Raw genomic sequence first — 18607 nt, 5'->3', positions numbered from 1 at the left:
TAGTTTAAAAAATGGCTAAAATATGTTTTAATTACTTAATTCTTCACCTCAAAAAGTTAATTGAAATCTCAATCATTCAAATTATTTAAAAAACATTAAAACTGAAAAATCAGTAGGGGTTAATTGTGATTTTTAGTTTTTGCTTGGTGTATTTTCTGCCATTAAGTATGCTATTCTTTGTTGTGAAGTGTACAGAAACCTCTTGGGGTTATGTTGCACTATAAACAAAACAAACCAAACCTGAGCTAAATTACATTACCATATTTTTTTATTCACAGCATAAATGATCGGAGTGCTGCGATTTAGTTTTTTCTTATATCCAAAGCTCATAGTTCCCACACATTAATACATTATGCCTGCCGCTAAGAATATGGGAGTCCCGTTTGATCCTAGCGCCACGGTCTCGAGCTCACGCTGGGTATTGACCAACTGGATTCATCTTAAGTCCCGCTGTGGTGCGGATTTTGCTTCAAGACCTGACATTACACACCTGCTCAAAGAGCTCACCCAGAGCAGACTTTTCTTCCCTGGGGGCTATTATGGATGCATTATGGATTTTCCCTCATACTGAATTTTAGCAATATCTCCAGCTGTTATCAAGCAAATATTCAATAAAAAATGCAATCATCAAACATACAGTTTATAAGACTATAAGACCTTCACAAAGTCTATTTAGTTAAAGCTCATAAAAGGTGCTCGTGGTTTAAAAATTTTGCCAAAAAGGCAGTTATAGCCAAGTTTGATGCAACAGCTACTAGGCCTACTGATGATTACCTTTATATAGCCATAACTTCTCCTGAATGCCAAGACGGCCAAGCTGGACAAACTCCATATCCTGGACCCACATGAAATTCAAAATGATAGTATAAATATACCTTATTCTTCACACAGGAATGATCTGGATTAACCTAAAGTTTGCATATAGTATTTATTATGGGCAATCATAAGAAAGACAGTATTTCTTACTCATCATAATCTACCGCTAGTGAGAAAAATATATCCATTTAGCATTCAGTACAGCACAGAGTAATCCAAAATAATTCATTTACCAAAGTGTATTTAAAATGGTGTAAAGGGGTAAAATCTATGGTTAAATCTCTTATCGCTCCAAGTCTCTCACATTATGTACAATATTATGCACAGCATGGGTAACAGATGCAGGCTATCTATCCTTGTTGCATCGGAGATCCGTCGTCACGGGGTCATGCTGAATAGTTTGATGCAACATGAGAGCGAGCAGACCAGCCCTGTTGGTCATAGCAGTCCTGACGTTACGTTCCTGCTCAAAGAGCTCGTCCAGTTTGTACCACTGTGAGAGAGACATGAAAAGATAGGACAGTTGTGTTTATTCGTGAACACAAAAATAAAAACAAAAAAGTGTCAAAAGGTCCCCAAAAAGTAGTGTTGATCCCTATACCCAACCAGAAGTGTACCCAACCCAAGTATTGAACCGGCCAACATTGCTACCCTTAGAGCCGGGTACCGGTAAAATGTTATCATTAACTAACTAATTAATTAATATTAGTGCCAGAATATTCACCGAATGATTAATCCAGCAAGAGCTTTAACATTACATAAAAGTACCATCATTGAAAATTACCTTTAAAACTGAAAATAAAAATTATACCAACTAGAGGAAAGGTCATGTGGTCACCAAAAGTTCATTCTACAATCTACCAATTAGATTATGGACATACTGTATGTAATGATGATATTTTGGCCTGAGGATGGCGCTAGAGGAAAGGTCATGGAGTTACTCAAATCGTTAGGGTTCATTTTCTGGGCAACATGCTAAGCAGGAAAGTGTTATAGGAAAGGCACAAATCATTATGGGCTGATGTGAAACCATGTGGAAAATATTCGCTCCTTGGCCGTCTGGCAGCGTGCACAAGACATTTCACAACAACCGGTGTTGTCATTTGCAAGATTAGCTGCGGACGGACACAGCCACAGGAACAGGGGTGAAAACATAACTTCCGCCCTGCCATTCCGGCCTGGCGGAGATAATTGTTAACGCTCTCATAGACATGGTTTTCACTTACCACCCTAACTCTTTCCAGGTCCACCTCAGCCCTCCTCAGCTTCTCCCAGTTGTAATGCTTGTTGCACTTCCGTTTGGAGACCCTGCAGTAGTCTCCCGTCAGCTCAAACACATTCCGGACCAGAGGACAGCCACACACCTCATCTACCGGGGTCTAACCACCAAATGAAAAGGGTAAACAGTACTTTATTTCATACAGTTGCAGGAGATGACAATTTGTACAGATTTAACAGAATAATAATAACCTTATAATTGGTTGCAATTGATTGCTCTGACCTACCACTTTGGGGTCTCTGGAATGCTCTGGGCACAAAACCTGGAGCCTTTTGCAATACGTCTTGCTCTGGGGGTTGTACACGTCACAAAAGAGTCTGGTTGCTCTGGATAAGAAAATAACATAGTCCAGCATCTCAGTGACAGAAAAAAACATACATAATATATAAAGTGTGTGTATATACAGCATTTATATATTTCATGTTGTGTGTTCATGTTATATTATTTGTATCTTACCCTTCAATCCTTGTCGGATACATAGAACCAAAAGAGGTCTGACTCTCATACTGTTGATGAAAAACAGAGACTTTATGATGCATGTAAGAATAATAAGAAGACACAAGTTTTCATTTGAGAGTGTACAATATAGATGCACGGGTGGGCTCTGACATGACAAATAAATCATCCCCCACGCTATTCACCCGAATTAATTATTTCTACGAGATACAGATCAGCCACCTGCCCAGACATAAAACGTATTAATCAGTTCTATGAGAAGGCGAAATTAAATGCAAATGTCAATTCTTGCACAATAGGCTGCTTCCTCAAACGTAACTCTGAAAGTACAAATTTAACCAAATGGACTCTTAAGCCGATGCATAGTACACTTTTAGTGCCGAAATTAAAATCAGTTCGGGATGGGTTGCCGACCCAATTTGATTTCGGCTCTATAAAAGTCAATTCATACTAATGTGGGTCGCGCTCACGGCTCAACAGAATGGGAAGGAGACTCACAAATTATATAAAATAATATTTTCCTTATTATGTATTATTGCACTCCGATCCGCTGTTAGCATGTAAATATTTATGACCCAAATGAGCCCATGCCACAGATATAACCACCATCCGCACATCTATAGTGTACAAGCATGTCATGTTTTATCTACAGTTTCCCTCTGTACATTATTCAAAATATAGAATCACCTTAGCATAACACCGCTCCATATGTCTCAGTGCCACCTTTGGGTTGATGGGGTGACTACAAGACACACAGAAAATCTGCAGATCTGTGTCCTCACTATCCCCTTCATTCATTCCCTGCAATTCATCAAAAAAGTAATGATGTGAAGGCTGCATTCGTTAAAGCATAGACTGTTCTAGTGATGATTTCTTTTTGAAAGATAATCTGGAAATTACTTCAATCATGGGCTTCAGTGTTTGCATTGGGTTTTGGATAAATTAAGAAAATAAGTGCAGCAGCAAACAAAGGTTTATGATATTCACATGTTTTGTTCAACAAGATTATGATCACCACTTTTAAAATGTTCCAGTAAACAAGATATGAAAAGCACGTTAACAGCTGATGAGATATTAACGGGTGTAATTTATATAATTGGAACACAGGTCCTCTCATAGGCTTATGTAACCACAGATCTTATTTTCTGCAATTTCTACAAAGCACTGGAAATCCGGTGTGGGAACCCGTTCCTTCTGTGTTTTAAGACTACAACAAGCTACATCTCACCTCCTCGTCCTGTAGCACCACCTGCAGCTTGGCCTTAGCGATGATGCCCTCCAGCTCATGAAAGCGTCGCTCCATCTCAGTGAGGCGCAGGCGGGCATTCTGCTGATCTCGACGGATTCGCTCCAGCTGCTTCTTACCATGCTCCTCGGCAATGCAGGGGCTCTGCTGCCACTGTTGGATACGCTGAGGGAGTATCTCATAGATCCGACTGAAGGAAACATATACAGGACACACAAAGGGCTGTCAAGATCATGAAATGTTACTTGACGATTAATTGTCATCCAAGTAATTACGATTAAATTGTGTTTTTCCCATTTCTGTTTAGCTTTTTAGGCTGTGTGAACAAAAATTGCACCGGGCAAATACAACAAATAACTCAAATATACCAAGACATGAACGATACCAGTAATCAAAATAAATAATGTACTGACGATTAAGCTGAATAATTGTGATTATCTTAAATAATTTCGATTAGGTATTAGGCCTAAATACACACATAAAAAAAAAGAGTGTATATAAATCTGTGAAAGTAATGCTAGTAGTTTCAAATGAAAAAAAAAAAGTCAACCAAAGAACATCCCACTGGCTAAATAAGATTACGGTACTACTGAAGAAAATAAATAAATAAAAGAAATCTTCACTCAAACCAAATTGTTCTCAGTGATAATTACTGTCACTGCCCAATATAAATGTATAATATAGCTTATTTATCACATCATTATTAGTATATCGTTGTATTATATAAACATCGAACAAAAAGTTTGGTTTGGTAGATTATGCTCATCCCACAAATGCATGTTCCTTACAAATACAGCACCAATAAAAAAGTTATTACCAAGAAGCATTGTTACAACAGAGGCATAACCTACCAAATTTGAAAGAGAGAGAGAGAGAGATAGAGACAAAGACAGATATTTCCAGCCCATCCAAGTTCTTACTTGGCAGCTAACTTCATGCCACAGTCTTCAGAGCAGTATTTAGAGTTGGTACGTGCTGCCTCCACACAGCTGGGCCCCAGGCACTGACGTTGACCGCCACTATCACGTCCCTCCACCTTGTCATTGTGCCTGACTTTGTCCTTGTGTTTTTGCTTCTGTTTGTGGCGTCGTGACTCTTTCTGATGGACGAGTAAAAAATAATAATGTACCGTACGTTTTTCAAAACGCATGCATTTTTTTTCTGGTACAAACTAAAGAGCCATTTCCACGAGTGAATAGACATTTTCTTACCTTCTTGTCAAACTTCTTTTCTCGTCTTTTGACATGCTTCACCTTCACGGCTTTCTTACGCATGACAGGACTGAAAGGAGGCTCGTCATCCTCATCGCTGAGCCATTGCTGCATGACAAGAGTTCAGTCAGCACAACTCATATAAGTACTAATTAAAAATAAATAGTTTATTAAAGGTGTTGTTCAGAAACAAAGGGGTCTTCCAGGTCTCTCCAGCTCTTTAGTAAACAGAAAATACATTTTCAGGTCAGGATACCAATTTTATCAAATCAGGAGAGACAACTAATACAGGATCAGGATAAACAAGTGAAATTGGAAGTGATCAAACAAATAAATGAGCAGACTAAATTGGAACTGGAACAGAATGACCTGGATTTGGTGTATCTAAAAATAAGAGGGTCTTAATGTGATTTGTTTTGCTTTATTGCAGTGGTTCTCAAAGTAGGGTCCAGGGACCCTCAGGGTTCCTTGGGGGGGTTCCACATGGACCTGGACAGGTGAGAACCACTGCTTTATTGCTTCTCCTACCGTATTGTCGTCATATTCCCCTGATTCCTTGTACTTCTGGTAGAGCTCTGCCTCACTGTCGTAGTCGTCCGAATAGTGCCGGCGTCTATGGTGATTGCCCCGCCTCTCTTGCAAAGCAAACTCCTCGTCTTTCACACGCAGCATTTTCTGAACCAAAGTCAAGATAGGGAACTGCAGAAATCAATACTTGACATTTGAGTAATCACAATAATAAGTAAACACAATAAGCATCACTGTGGTTTTTAAAAGATTAAAGTAGGAAAAATATGGTTATATACAATTGATATTGCTATGTTTTGACCAAACTGTCATGTCTTCATTTTTTGAAGTTTTTGCCATTCAATGTGTGACTAAAGTGGTACCCTGCATGTTAAATGACGCGTAACTCTTCATTCTAACAAGGTTAGAATTGGCCATGCCAAATGTATAGTGGTCAAAACTTCCCCATCTTTAAAGCCTCAAATTATTCTATATAAAAAGAAGAAATAAGAGATGTCTTCATACAGGAAGAACCTTACCCTGGCTCTAACCTCACACTGTCTGAACCGACACTTCTGTCTTATTTTGTTTGGGCCACCAAACTTCTTCATGTCCTTGCAGAAGTCACAGTGGGTACAGTCTTCAGTCCTTCTGCAGGGCTCACATTCCCCACACATGCGGACAGAGCGCTTTACCTTACAGGAAACACAGACATCAGCTCATTGTCATTGATTACTTGATGCATGGAAGCATTGCCTTCCAAACCTACTAATTACTGTATCTTTATATTACAGATATGTTGTCAAAGTTATTTCAACCATTTATTTTACAGTAAAGCCTGAATTACTTTTAAAGCTGGTTAATTCAATATCTATAATTGTTTTGCAAGTCAATGGGAAAGTTGAATTTGTCATCTAAAATGTTTGTAATAGCATCCCAAATTGTTATTTGTTTTAGCTCATGCTCATTTGATTTAGCTATTTTTGTCTCATCTGTTTAAGGAAATAGGTGGCTGATATATTGCACTTTTACCTTAGCGCTAGGTATACTCTTGGTTGCTTGTTTTTGCAGAAAATGCACTAAAGACTTCTGGTGATTAGTAGTTTTCGTTCCCTACCTATGTTGAATACACTTATTGTAAGTCGCTTTGGATAAAAGCGTCTGCTAAATGACTAATGTAATGTAATGTTAGTATTTTTTATCTCAGTAGTGCAGAAAATAGTTTATTATGATGCACACTGTTGAGAAGAATGAAGTACAAAGAATTAACTAACTACCTATAATACTACTGTATTGCATGTGACAATATACAACTAGTACTAATTTCTTCATTACATTTCCGTTATCTCCATACCATATGACCAACCATTTTTCAAGGGAGCTTTTTTATTTTGGCAGAGGTGCCAGTTTTTACATTGCATAAAGCAATTCATATGAGAGTTAAATAGTTGAAGTAGGGCAGGTTTATTTTATTTTATGAAATATACTTACTTTGGATCCACGTCGCCTCTCACCCTTGTATTCAGGAGTACTTGGATTGCTGTATTTTTCATATCTATCCGAATCAACGTCCTTCTCACGGATTTTCTTTGAGCGATACTTTATCTCCAGTGAATTGTTCTTACCTAGGGAACGGGAAAACAAGTCATTATTTGAATGAAATGATGAAAATGTTCAAAGCATGACATTCCGAAATATCATATTGAGATAAGGGAAAATTAGTCACCTCTACATCGCATGCAGTACCACTCCCTGATCGCCTTGGCCATTTTCTCAGTGACATTGATGCAGTGCCCGTGGAACCATTCGTTGCAATTATCACAGCCACTTTCAACAAGAGATACAAATGTGTGAGTGTCACAGTATCTGCACAAAATAAATAATTAATGAGAACAAAACCAGTAGCATAAACTTACATCATGAAGCAGTTGATATCCGGTTTCCGGCATATACAGTAAAGCGGTGCATTTTCCCCCTCATGTTTACTACCCCGAGGCCCCGTGGGCATAGGGTCTGTGTCAGACATTTCACTGTCCTGAAAAACAGAAAAGTATGCATCACATCATCATCTTGTCCAGTGGCATCATCGCCAAATCCTTGGCCTTTATTTTATTAACTTCTTTCCTACTGCTTAAAGCAAGTTAATAACATGTTATGATGTTGATACTAAGTTCACTGCCCACATTAATACACAGCTCACTGAAGGGACACATGCCACGTCCTTTCCAAATGTACCAGTCCTTTTCGGTACTGCACCACTCTGTAGTCTGTGTAGTACTGTACCTGTATGAAAATGGCCATAATTGTCTCCTAGGCTTTCTACACTCATTTATAGAGTATCAATAGCACAGAGTTCTATCTATCACTACCACATCATCTAGATACCTTTCTCTATACGTGGTTTCCAGGGGTCCTTGGGAGCGTTCCAAGGTGTACCCAGCAAAATGTGTTAATACAGCATCACTATCATTTTAACCACTCTATCCATATTTTAAGGGTTGGCTAATCAAAACATTGCAGATATATAAGCTCACAGCGCATCACTTTTTTTTTACACACAATAATCTTCTCTTCTGGGAGTCCAATTTGCTCTATGGAGTGATGCAGGGGTTGACATATTTTTGTAGTCAGCCCAGAAGTTACTCCTATCATGGGTTCCCACTGCAGATTTCCAATGGAATTTCTGCATTGGGTTTTAGATTAGATTACCTTATGAAAATAAGCTCTGTAGTGAAGGCAGCGACACAGTGTTTGTTACTTTGTTCAACCAAGATAATTTTCACAAATCAAAATGTTTTCTTTTTTTTAAACAGGAAAATAACGTACACTTTACAAAGTGTTTTTTTAGTATCAGTCGATTAAGATTTTAACCACACTTTGGGGTTTACTGTTGCGTTTTTGTTTGGGAAATGAGACAGCAAAATAGATAAGTGACCGTAAATTACTTGTTACTACGTATCTGTCATCAGTGGTGGAAAGCAACTAGGTACATGTACTCAAGTGCTGTACTTAAGTACAATTTTGAGGTATTTGAACTTTCTACTTGAGTATTTCCAATTTCCAATACTTTTACTCCACTACATCTCAGAGGCAAATATTGTAGTTTTTACTCCGCTACAATTATTTGGAAACTTTCGTTACTAGTTACTTAGCAGATTTGGATTATTAAGACAAAACTTATTAACCAACTAAACCTTATTTTATACTTCAGCTATTTGAAAATAGCCGATCTACAAGCTCACAACACGTTGTGAGCTTGTAGATATGATCAATAAGATAAGATTGTTATACATTTAGAAACCTGAAATGGGATTTTTTGCATAATGAGTACTTTTACTCTTGATACTTAAAGGACATTTTGATACCAATACTTTTACTCGAGTACATTTTTAATTCCGGACTTTTACTTGCAACAGAGTATATCTACATTGCCGTATTGATACTTTTACTTCAGCAAAATATCTGTGTACTTCTTCCACCACTCACTGCGTATCTGTCATTTAGCTCCGTTAGCTACACTTGAAGGCCTGCCCTGCAGCAGCTGCTGCTTACTTTGTTTACACACGTACCGCGTTAGCTGCTAAAGTTAGCTACACAGTACACACTCAACATTATCATTAGCTAAAGACTTAACAGTTATTGCACATTTTCTAACCAAAGCATAGTTAACGACGCGACTGACTTTCATTAATGATGTTGTATTATTAGTATGTTGTTTTGTTTTACACAGATCCTGTCATTAAAACCTGTACATGGCTAACTTAGCGTTAGCTTAGCATTTAAACAATGGTAACATTGTAGCGAAGGAATGTTTTTGTTTATTACCATTTTGAGATCGACTTGGTCCTTGGGGACGACAGCGAATAAATATCCGATTATATAAACGATCGAGTCAGCCAGTCATTAGATGTCTGTGTTTTTGTCAGATGCCGGCTGGAAGGTAAAGGTTAGCTTGTTTAGTTAGAGGCTCTCCTCTCCGCCGCCACCGGATGGACTCGTTATCTCTTGCACTATTGGCCAGCAGTCTTCTTCATTGACTATTATGCCAGTTGACTTCCAATGTCGACTCATTACCGCCCACTACTGGATTATATTGTATGTTTTTTTTTGTTTTTTTTACCAGTGGTGGAAAAAATATTCCCGTTTTTTTACTTAAGTAAAAGTATCAATACTGCAATGTAGAAATACCAAGTAAAAGTCCGGAATTTAAAATGTATTTGAGTAAAAGTACAAAAGTATTGGTATCAAAATGTACTTAAAATACCAAATGTAGTAAGTACTCATTATGCAAGAATGTCCCTTTTCACAAGTTTTCAAATGTATAAAATGGATAAAAATCTTTTGAAAATGGCAGATCTACAAGCTCACAATGTATTGCATCGCGACACATTGTGAGCTTGTAGATCGGCTATTTTCAAACGGACGAAATGTATATAGGTGGTTAATGCGTGTTTCACTGTTTTGTAATAATAATCAAAATCTACAAAGTAACTAGTAACTAGTTAGTAACAAGTTTTCAAATAATTGTAGTTGAGTAAAAGTTCAATATTTGCATCTGAGATGTAGTGGAGTAGAAGTAAAAGTACTGAAAATTGGAAATACTCTAGTAAATACCTCAAAATTGTACTTACAGTAAGTACAGTCCTTGAGTAAATGTACTTTTCCGCTGGTTTTTACTGTTATGCTGTAATTTTCTTTTTACCAACCCAGTCTTACTTGGAGAAGAGATTTTGAATGTTATAAAAAAAGGATAAAAAAAGGATAAATATATTTTAAAAAAATAAGATAATTAAACCAATCCCTTCAAGCTTTAGTCAAAAATTACTTTCATCCATACAGTCCATTGGGACTGCAACTACAAAACAAACTGCTTCTTACAGAATACAGAGTGAGGGGTCTGCAACGTAGGGTCCCAGCTGAATACATTTCTGTTTGGTTGTCAGGAAGTCTGAGACTCACCAGTCGATTCCACAGGCAACATTAATCTTGAACAAGTTTGCTGTGGGGCAATTCTAGGATGACAGAATTCTGGCATAGAATGGAAAACACCCAAACAGTTGCACCTACAGTGGTGACTGACCGCCAACGCTCTGGGAGGAACAAACATAAATCTTTTTTTTTTTAAAGAAAAGAAAAGAAAGAAAAACAGAAAGCATAAGAAAATGTTAATTTAAAATGTACAGTCAAGTGGCCAAACATCTCAGTACCTTCACTCTGCTTTCCACTTCACCACTGCTGAGGAAACTTCCTGATTTGTACTCAAACAATGACAAATCAACATGGCCCTCCAGTATTGACGCCAATTCTATACGGCTCCTCAGTCTGTCACCGTTTGGACTGTAAGAAGAGAAAAACAATTAGAATGGCAGGCAATAGCAAATATTTCTACGCCATCTGATTGTGATTGTTTATTGTCTGTTAAAATATAATATATATATATATATATATATATATATATATATATAAATTCAAGCCTATCACCAGAAATGCATATATTTTCCTTTTTGATTACAAGTCGTTTACATAATGTTTTTGCATACTGTATATTTGTCTGTCACTAAATGTTTCAATGAATTGAATACACAGGACCCCAATGGAAACAAGTCATATAGTGCTCTCTTGGGTTCAATCCTTCTAGCACTGTATTTGTATTCCACTTTTTTAATAAAGTATTCAATCAATCAATCAAAGAGACATTAAATGGTCAGACTCATTAATACCTGAGGTAATAAACATCCTTCTGGCCAACACTAGAACCTGAGCGTCGGACAACTTCTTTGCGTTTCCAGCCCTCTCCGAGCGCAGAGCACTCCTCCCATCCCTCAGCAGAATGCATGACCCTACAGTGGTGCTGGTGATCAGACCTGGGGATAACAATAATCACAATGCAGTGGTTCTCAACCGGTGGTCCAGGGAGGGACCACCAGTGGTCCTTGAGGGGGTTCCAGGTGGTCCCCAGCTAAATGATGGAAGAGTTGGTAACCAAATGGACCCTTATAGAGATCTGTAACTCTTGAGAGTGTAAAATGATGAATTGAAATCATTTTACTTTCTCAAGAGTAAAATTATTGTTAAACATGCATTACTTAATTTACAAGAAGTCTACCCAATTAGAGAATGTAGAAGAATTGTTATTTTGATCAACGTTTGCCTGTTATCTCTCCTGATGGTATACCAACATCAATACAGCATGGAATTATGGACAAAATCTTATCCAACGAGCAACGACAACAAAATAGTTTTGGGTTTGAGAGGCTAAATCTCATCAAATGGTGGTCCGTGGCTCAATTAATGCCGAATAAATAATGGATATTGATTTGAAAAGGGTTGAAAATGAAAACCACTGTCATAATGGAACAAAACGACGCATGAATGAGAAATATAGCCTAACAATTATTTAAGCATGCAAACCAAAAAGTGAAATATTCCAGGCCTATACCTTTAACAATGAAGACTGTGTCCAAGCTCACTCTCATTAAATCTCAATCTCATTAAAACATACATTTTTTCTCTAAGTCTATTTCTTTTTTTCTTTCTTTTTTCAACCACCAAATGAAAAACGTTCAAATAGTTTGTTAGGAACTTTTGGAGTTTTCTTTTCTTCTGCATGAAACCGAATGAAAGCAAAGCATCTTATTTTAAAAGAAAAAACTGATGTTATTAAAGCTTGGTTGTATGTTTTGGATCACACCATGCAAACGAAAGATGGAAGATGTAAATAATGCGTTTTCACCATTAGGTGTTTTCTCTGTAGTCTCCGCCGCTCGAATTCCCATGTCCGGTAGCAGACTTCAAAATAAGATACGTAGTTAATAATAATGTAATAATATTGTTATTATAGTTTTTTTGTTTCTTTCTTTCTTTCTTTTCAACCACTTAAACCCCATATGGATAACCAGAGTCCCTCAGGGCTCAATACTAGTTCATTTTCTGTTTTTTTTTCCTGCTTGTCGATCGGCTATTTTCAGCAAAAGCTTTCTCCACAATACTGATGTTGGAGTTTAAGTGGTTAAATAGCATACAGGTATCATAATGAAAAATACAGGTATTTATAATTAAAAAGACATGTAGATCTTGCTTGGAATATGTAATAATAAAATATGTTGTTGTTATTATTATTATTAGCTATTAGATAAGTACTGTAGTAGTAGTAGCAGCAGCAGTAGTATTCCACAAAATGGCCAATTAAGAGTGAAACTGTACGGAACAAATTGTATACCTCTGATGCCAACAGTTATCTGACATTTGTGTTGGTGAAAGAAGAATAAAAAAACATTAATAACCCAAAGAAGATTATTTTCTGTTCCACCTGTACATGGCCCATGGCCAAGTAGGGTTTAAGTCATTTATTTGAATTCTTTATTTAGTGTTCACATCACGTAAAGCCTATTAACGCTATATCGAAATAAATAAAAAGTTAAACTTAAACATCTGTTATTTATTTGAACATTAGAAGGAGCATAATTGACTTCTTAACCATCACCACAGTGAGCTTTTATTTTGAATAAGCTTCCTAGCTAGTTCCACACGGGTTCACACCCCTTTGCATCCATGACCCTCCCCCTCCATCCATGCCTTTATGTTCCACAGGTTGTTGTTGTGAGGTGAAGAGGGAAAAGGGTCGCTTTGTGTTTTACTAGTTAAAAGTTTATAGCAGTGGTTCTCAACCAGTGGTCCGAGGACCACCAGTGGTCCTTGAGGGTGTTCCAGGTGGTCCCCAGCTAAATGATGGAGAGTTGGTAACCAAATGGACTATACATCTTGAACTCTTGAAATGGACCAGAGATTAATTATTGTTAAACATCTGCATTACTTAATTAAAGAATTGCTATTTTGATCAACGTTTGCATGTTATCTCTTCTATGGTACCAGCATCAATACAGACACAATTCTTATCCAACGATAACAAAATATTCAAAGTTTTGGGTCTGAGAGGCTAAATCTCATCAAATGGTGGTCCGTGGCTGAATGCCCAATAAATAATGGACCTTGATATGAAAAGGGTTGAAACCACTGGTTTAGAGTTATAGACAGAAAAACGAGTTTGCTTGTTTTTTGTGCCACTGATAAAGTAAACAATGTAAAGTGAATTTGAAACTCTTTCAAAACCAAAATTAGGAAACAGTAGGGTACAGTCAGTGTTAAGAAATGATGTAGCCAAAACTGTCTTATGCTGTAGCATTATCTTTTCAGTGTTGCAAAGTTCCCATCCATAAATTGGACAATTTCAATTTCCTTGAATGTGGTGTCATGCAGGGCAAATTTTCTCAACATAATAACAATTAATTGATACAAACAGAACCCACAAAATGATAGTAGAATGCGAAATTCAGGACGAAATATTTTTAAAATATATATTTACCACAACATTTTATGGTATACATTTCTTAGAGGGTTCAAAATGGCACCCTAACAAAATGTCATTTTTTTACACAAAGGGAGGAATTTAATACATCTAAACAAGCTCACACAGCAATCAACATAGCTCAAAGAGATGCTGTCCATATAGGTTCAACATCTCTGATGATAATCACTAGATCTACAGACCACAGCCCTTAAAAATTGGGTGAATTAATAGCACCATTCATGAGATGACATTTTTATTTTAGCACTATAACTTATTTCACATCATCGCACCAACCTGAACAATACGTCCAAGTCAAGTTTAATTTACTTAATACTAACAAACAAAAATATCTTGCCTGTGGTGTGGTGTTTTGTTTTGTCTTGATGTTAGTGACCAGTGACCAGTGTCCCATTTTTTGCATAAGAAAGCAGGTGAACTAGTTTAGTTCACATTATAGTGGCCAGAAGAAACTTGAGAAATGTTGATGAACTTTAATCACTGACACTGTCAACATCCCTGTTCCAGCATACTTTAAGTTTATTACCAATATTTTAAAGTTTTACATAAGCAAGCACCTTTTATGAAATGTTGCTCCACTCCCCGGTTCTCTGTTGAACTTTATAACTTGTTTTATTCCAGAAACAAGGTGGGCCTGGCTAAGCCTTGAATAAGTGCACTGTTGCTGTGAAAAAAGCCACATTTGACTATTATCTCCACTCATCATTAGAGTCTGTTTTTTATCATTATATTGACAACCTTTCACACAGTGGACCACACTTGAGCCAAAGCTAGTGACTGCACCAAGCAGCCATTCAATTTGCATAAAGATAAGCACAGGAAAGGATAGCAAGCTAAATAATATATTCTCAGTTATAATGTACTTTATAAATAAACAAGATGGGGTCTAATAACGTAGTGGCCTCCCAGTTATCTCCCAGCATGCTTACTCCCCCCTTTTCCACTCCCTTCATTAGCTTCCGGTTGCATGTACAAAACACTGATGTTGGCCTACAAGGCAACCAATAATCCAACTCTACAACCCTTCCCGCTCACTTAGAACAACTAACACAGGAATGCTCCACGACCCTGGTCAGGACACCGTGCTATTAGATTTTAATTGCGTCTGCATTTTTTTGGTATGTCTGTACCTCAATGTCTTTTCCGAGGAATTAAATGAATAAAGTGATGAGGAGGATGATGATAATGAATATAAGTCACACACACAAAACACACACACACACGCACGCACGCACGCACGCACGCACGCACGCACGCACGCACACACGCACACACACACACACACACACACACACACACACACACACACACACACACACACACACACACACACACACACACACACACACACACACACACACACACACACTAACACACTAACACACGCACACACTCACAATCCAGGAGGAAGAGAGAGACATAAGGAGCAAAGGAGAGACTATGATGCAGTAGGACGATCGCTTCTAAATGTCAAGGTGGGAAATATATTAATGGAGGAGAACTCTTTGGCTAATAACATTTGGAATTGAATGAATATTGGAAGACTTTAATACACAAAGTTGTGAATTGTAAGTACAATTTGTTTAAGAATTTTTGCATATATTGGACAACATAAGGGGAGTTATGAACACATGTGAATGTATGCTTCTTATAGTCACATCATGCAAAAAATATATAGATTTGAATATATCTTAAGAATTTCAAGGGATCTTGTGTTTTTTTTAATTCAGTTGTTTTTCTGCAAACCTCAAAGAGGTTCAACAAATCAGTTGAGAGGTTATTTTAAAGAGATAATCTGTATAGCTATACCGCAATACCATTATGCTTTAGAATGACATACCTTTATGAATATATTTTACTTTACTTTATGCACTTCAAACATATTAATCAGCGTCAGTATTAGTTGTTCATTACTATTTTCTGGTCATATACTTACTTGCATAATACAACAGCAACTTAAATATATATCACATATAGATGTAAAAAAAATAAAAAATGGTGGCACTCCAAAATAAAACTGCAAAACTTTTATCTCAGATTCACATTAATTATTGTGCTACGTGTATCCGCATAATTGTCTTCACCAGAGTATCAGCATGTGGCAGTGGCAGTGGCACTATTTCCACTCATCTGGAGTTTTTTCCTCCCTAAGTATTGACTGTAGCTCAGCACCCACAGCCAAGGACACAATCAGAGGAAGTGTACAGGATCTCTGCATCTCCATCCTCAAATAATTTACATCAGCATTTCTGTCTGTGGGTCTTTATCCACATTCTAATTGTTTTCCAAAAGGTGATTAATAATAGATCAACATCTCTGCATTTTCCAATATAGGATTACTTTTTGCTGACAGGCTTCACAGTAAAGATCTCATTGTGGGTCTGGTTAGGTCGATACAGCATGACAAACATTTAAGTTACACTTAGACTTAGTGGATGAAGAATGGTTTGCTTAAAGCTTACAATCTGCCGAATCTGGCACCTATTTTAATCAATAAAACAATAGTTAACCAATTTGTATGACAGAGTTACCATAGGGTAATAAAATATAAAAAGAACATCTGCATGGCTTTGAACTCAGGACTTCTGTACCTGTTCAGACTAGTAGCTTTAAATTCATTGATTGATATGCATTATGGGGCATTTCACCATAGACCACAGTGCTCTTAATTAATTCTGCACATAATCTAATGCATAGTTTATATAGCCTACCCCAAACTATGAACCCTGTTGAACAAACAGATTAATTTGAGAGTTAATTTGTCCTTCCAGTTATAGCTCCAGGAGACCAGTATGTGTGATGCAGCTTTGTGACGGGATGAAAATTAGAAAATAATACAGGATAATATAAAGCCTCACTGAGGGACACTGCAGGACTGGTAACAGAGGTTTATAATATGCTTAATAGCCTACTAAATGCAGTGATTTGGGCTTTTAGAAATGTAAATTGAAACAGAGCTGTAAAACCAAATGTATTACAATCTACAGACTGTTCATTATGTTGTGGGGAATTAAGAATTAAGAGAGAAAATACCTTTAGGAATTTGTATGGTTGATGTCCCTATAACCAATTATAGTTACTAGCTATATAACACATTGAAGGATGTTCTGATTGACCAGGTCACATAATGTCACATTCATTATCACACATTCCCTGATAACGTTTTTGTTTGGCTTATTTCTGTCTATTCCCTGTTTGCTATGGATTTGACACCCTGTTAAGTCAACTATGTTGGCTAATTATTATCAGTAATCTTGTCATTGGTAATCAGGTATAATCATGTATTTCAACAATTTTGTAGATTCATATTTTTATACTGCAATCATGTCATTTCTAATTCTATATAATCATGTGTGCCAACATTGTTGGCTAATTCGTTTTTTGCAAATCATGTTCTATTAATATTTTTATTGTGTTATACATAGGAAGAGGCCTTGTATAAGCCCTTTGGGCTTCTTGCCTCCTCCTGGCACTTTTACTTTTAATATTTTGTGTAAAGTTTTTTGTATTGTTTTGACAAAGTAAATAAATAAAATAAAATAGTCAGAGTTAAAATCTAGTCTATTGTTTTGACTGTGTTTTTCTTTTCTTTTTTATCACACCTTGCATTTTGAAAGAATGTAGGCCTATCCTCGACACCCCCTTGATTGGTTATCCTTCATGTTTTTCCGAGACATTCAAGGTGGTGATATATTTAAGTGGATGCCATGATGGAACAGATGGATGACAACATTGTGTTCATGGATGAGGAAAATGAGGACAAACCAACATTGTGTGATTCACGTACAGAAGATTTGAGCTCACCAAATACACTGCATAACTCCACAATGAGTCAAACAGGTATGTTTACAATAAATAGCTTATAAATGACTCCAAACATGTAAAGGTTCCATGCTGTAAAGTGTTTAATATTATAATGCTATGGCAACACAGTCAATTCCTTGATTCTGATAATCTATCCACTTATAACTCAGTGTTACAAATGGATAGTGTGTTGTACACATGGGTCAGTCTGGTACTCTGGTTACATTTGTACACTCTAGTTGACTTAATACTGAGGATATTAGTGTGTAGCCATTCAACGATGTTAACCTCATGATGACACCGATTGTTACTTTTTACAGAGTCAATGACTGAATTTACACTTTTGTCAGAGGAGACACCTCATGAGAGTAAAATGTCTTTAACTGACATCTCTGTAAATGAAAGCTTCCACCAAACCTCATGTCACGGTATATCTATGCAACTTATTCTCTCAATATGAACAAATATGCTGCACACACCAATAGGCACTAAACCCCTATTGTCTGTGCACCATGATACTCTTTACCAGTAGGTTCAACAGTCCCAGCTGATTCTGAAATGCAGCAGAATATTACAACATGTGGAGACAACAGAGCATTGATCATCTGCGGCCCTTGGTCTGTGGAGAAAGACCAACCCAAGCCTCTATGTTCACTGCTGCCATCTTGGTCTGTGGAGATTGAGAAAGACCAACCAAAGCCTCTATGTTCACTGCTGCCATCTTGGTCTGGGGAGGAAGACCAACCCAATCCTCTATGTTCACAGCTGCCATGGTCTGTGGAAAAAGGCCAACCCAAGCTTCGATGTTCACAGCTGACATCTTGGTCTGTGGCGATTGAGAAATACCAACCAAAGCCTCTATGTTCACTGCTGCCATCTTTGTCTGTGGAGAAAGACCAACCCAATCCTCTATGTTCACTGCT

At 37.2% G+C, this 18607-nt stretch overlaps 1 protein-coding gene across 3 annotated transcripts; it reads right to left on the bottom strand.

Annotated features, from left to right (window-relative positions):
* Window positions 1-909: 909 nt before the first annotated feature.
* On the bottom strand, window positions 910-12200 carry cxxc1b (CXXC finger protein 1b). Of its 3 annotated transcripts, none has more exons than XM_080424492.1 (16): window positions 11955-12200; window positions 11236-11379; window positions 10723-10852; window positions 7432-7550; window positions 7242-7342; window positions 7007-7140; window positions 6055-6210; window positions 5537-5683; window positions 5009-5116; window positions 4718-4896; window positions 3779-3987; window positions 3239-3348; window positions 2552-2601; window positions 2322-2421; window positions 2043-2195; window positions 910-1309 (listed from the first exon to the last, which is right to left on the bottom strand). In XM_080424492.1, the coding sequence occupies exons 2-16, from the start codon at window positions 11349-11351 to the stop codon at window positions 1163-1165; spliced, it is 1959 nt and encodes a 652-aa protein (XP_080280618.1). In that variant the 5' UTR covers window positions 11352-11379; window positions 11955-12200; the 3' UTR covers window positions 910-1162. The 3 variants fall into 3 exon arrangements, with proteins under 3 accessions (XP_080280618.1, XP_080280617.1, XP_080280619.1); XM_080424491.1 differs by having other exon boundaries at window positions 3239-3352; window positions 3780-3987; XM_080424493.1 differs by lacking the exons at window positions 10723-10852; window positions 11236-11379; window positions 11955-12200 and adding an exon at window positions 9341-9513 and having other exon boundaries at window positions 3239-3352; window positions 3780-3987.
* Window positions 12201-18607: the final 6407 nt, after the last annotated feature.

Source organism: Gymnoscopelus braueri (assembly GCF_963280865.1).
Source record: "Gymnoscopelus braueri genome assembly, chromosome: 3".
In the NCBI taxonomy this organism is placed as follows: Eukaryota; Metazoa; Chordata; class Actinopteri; order Myctophiformes; family Myctophidae; genus Gymnoscopelus; species Gymnoscopelus braueri.
This window is presented reverse-complemented; position numbering and strand designations above follow the sequence as displayed.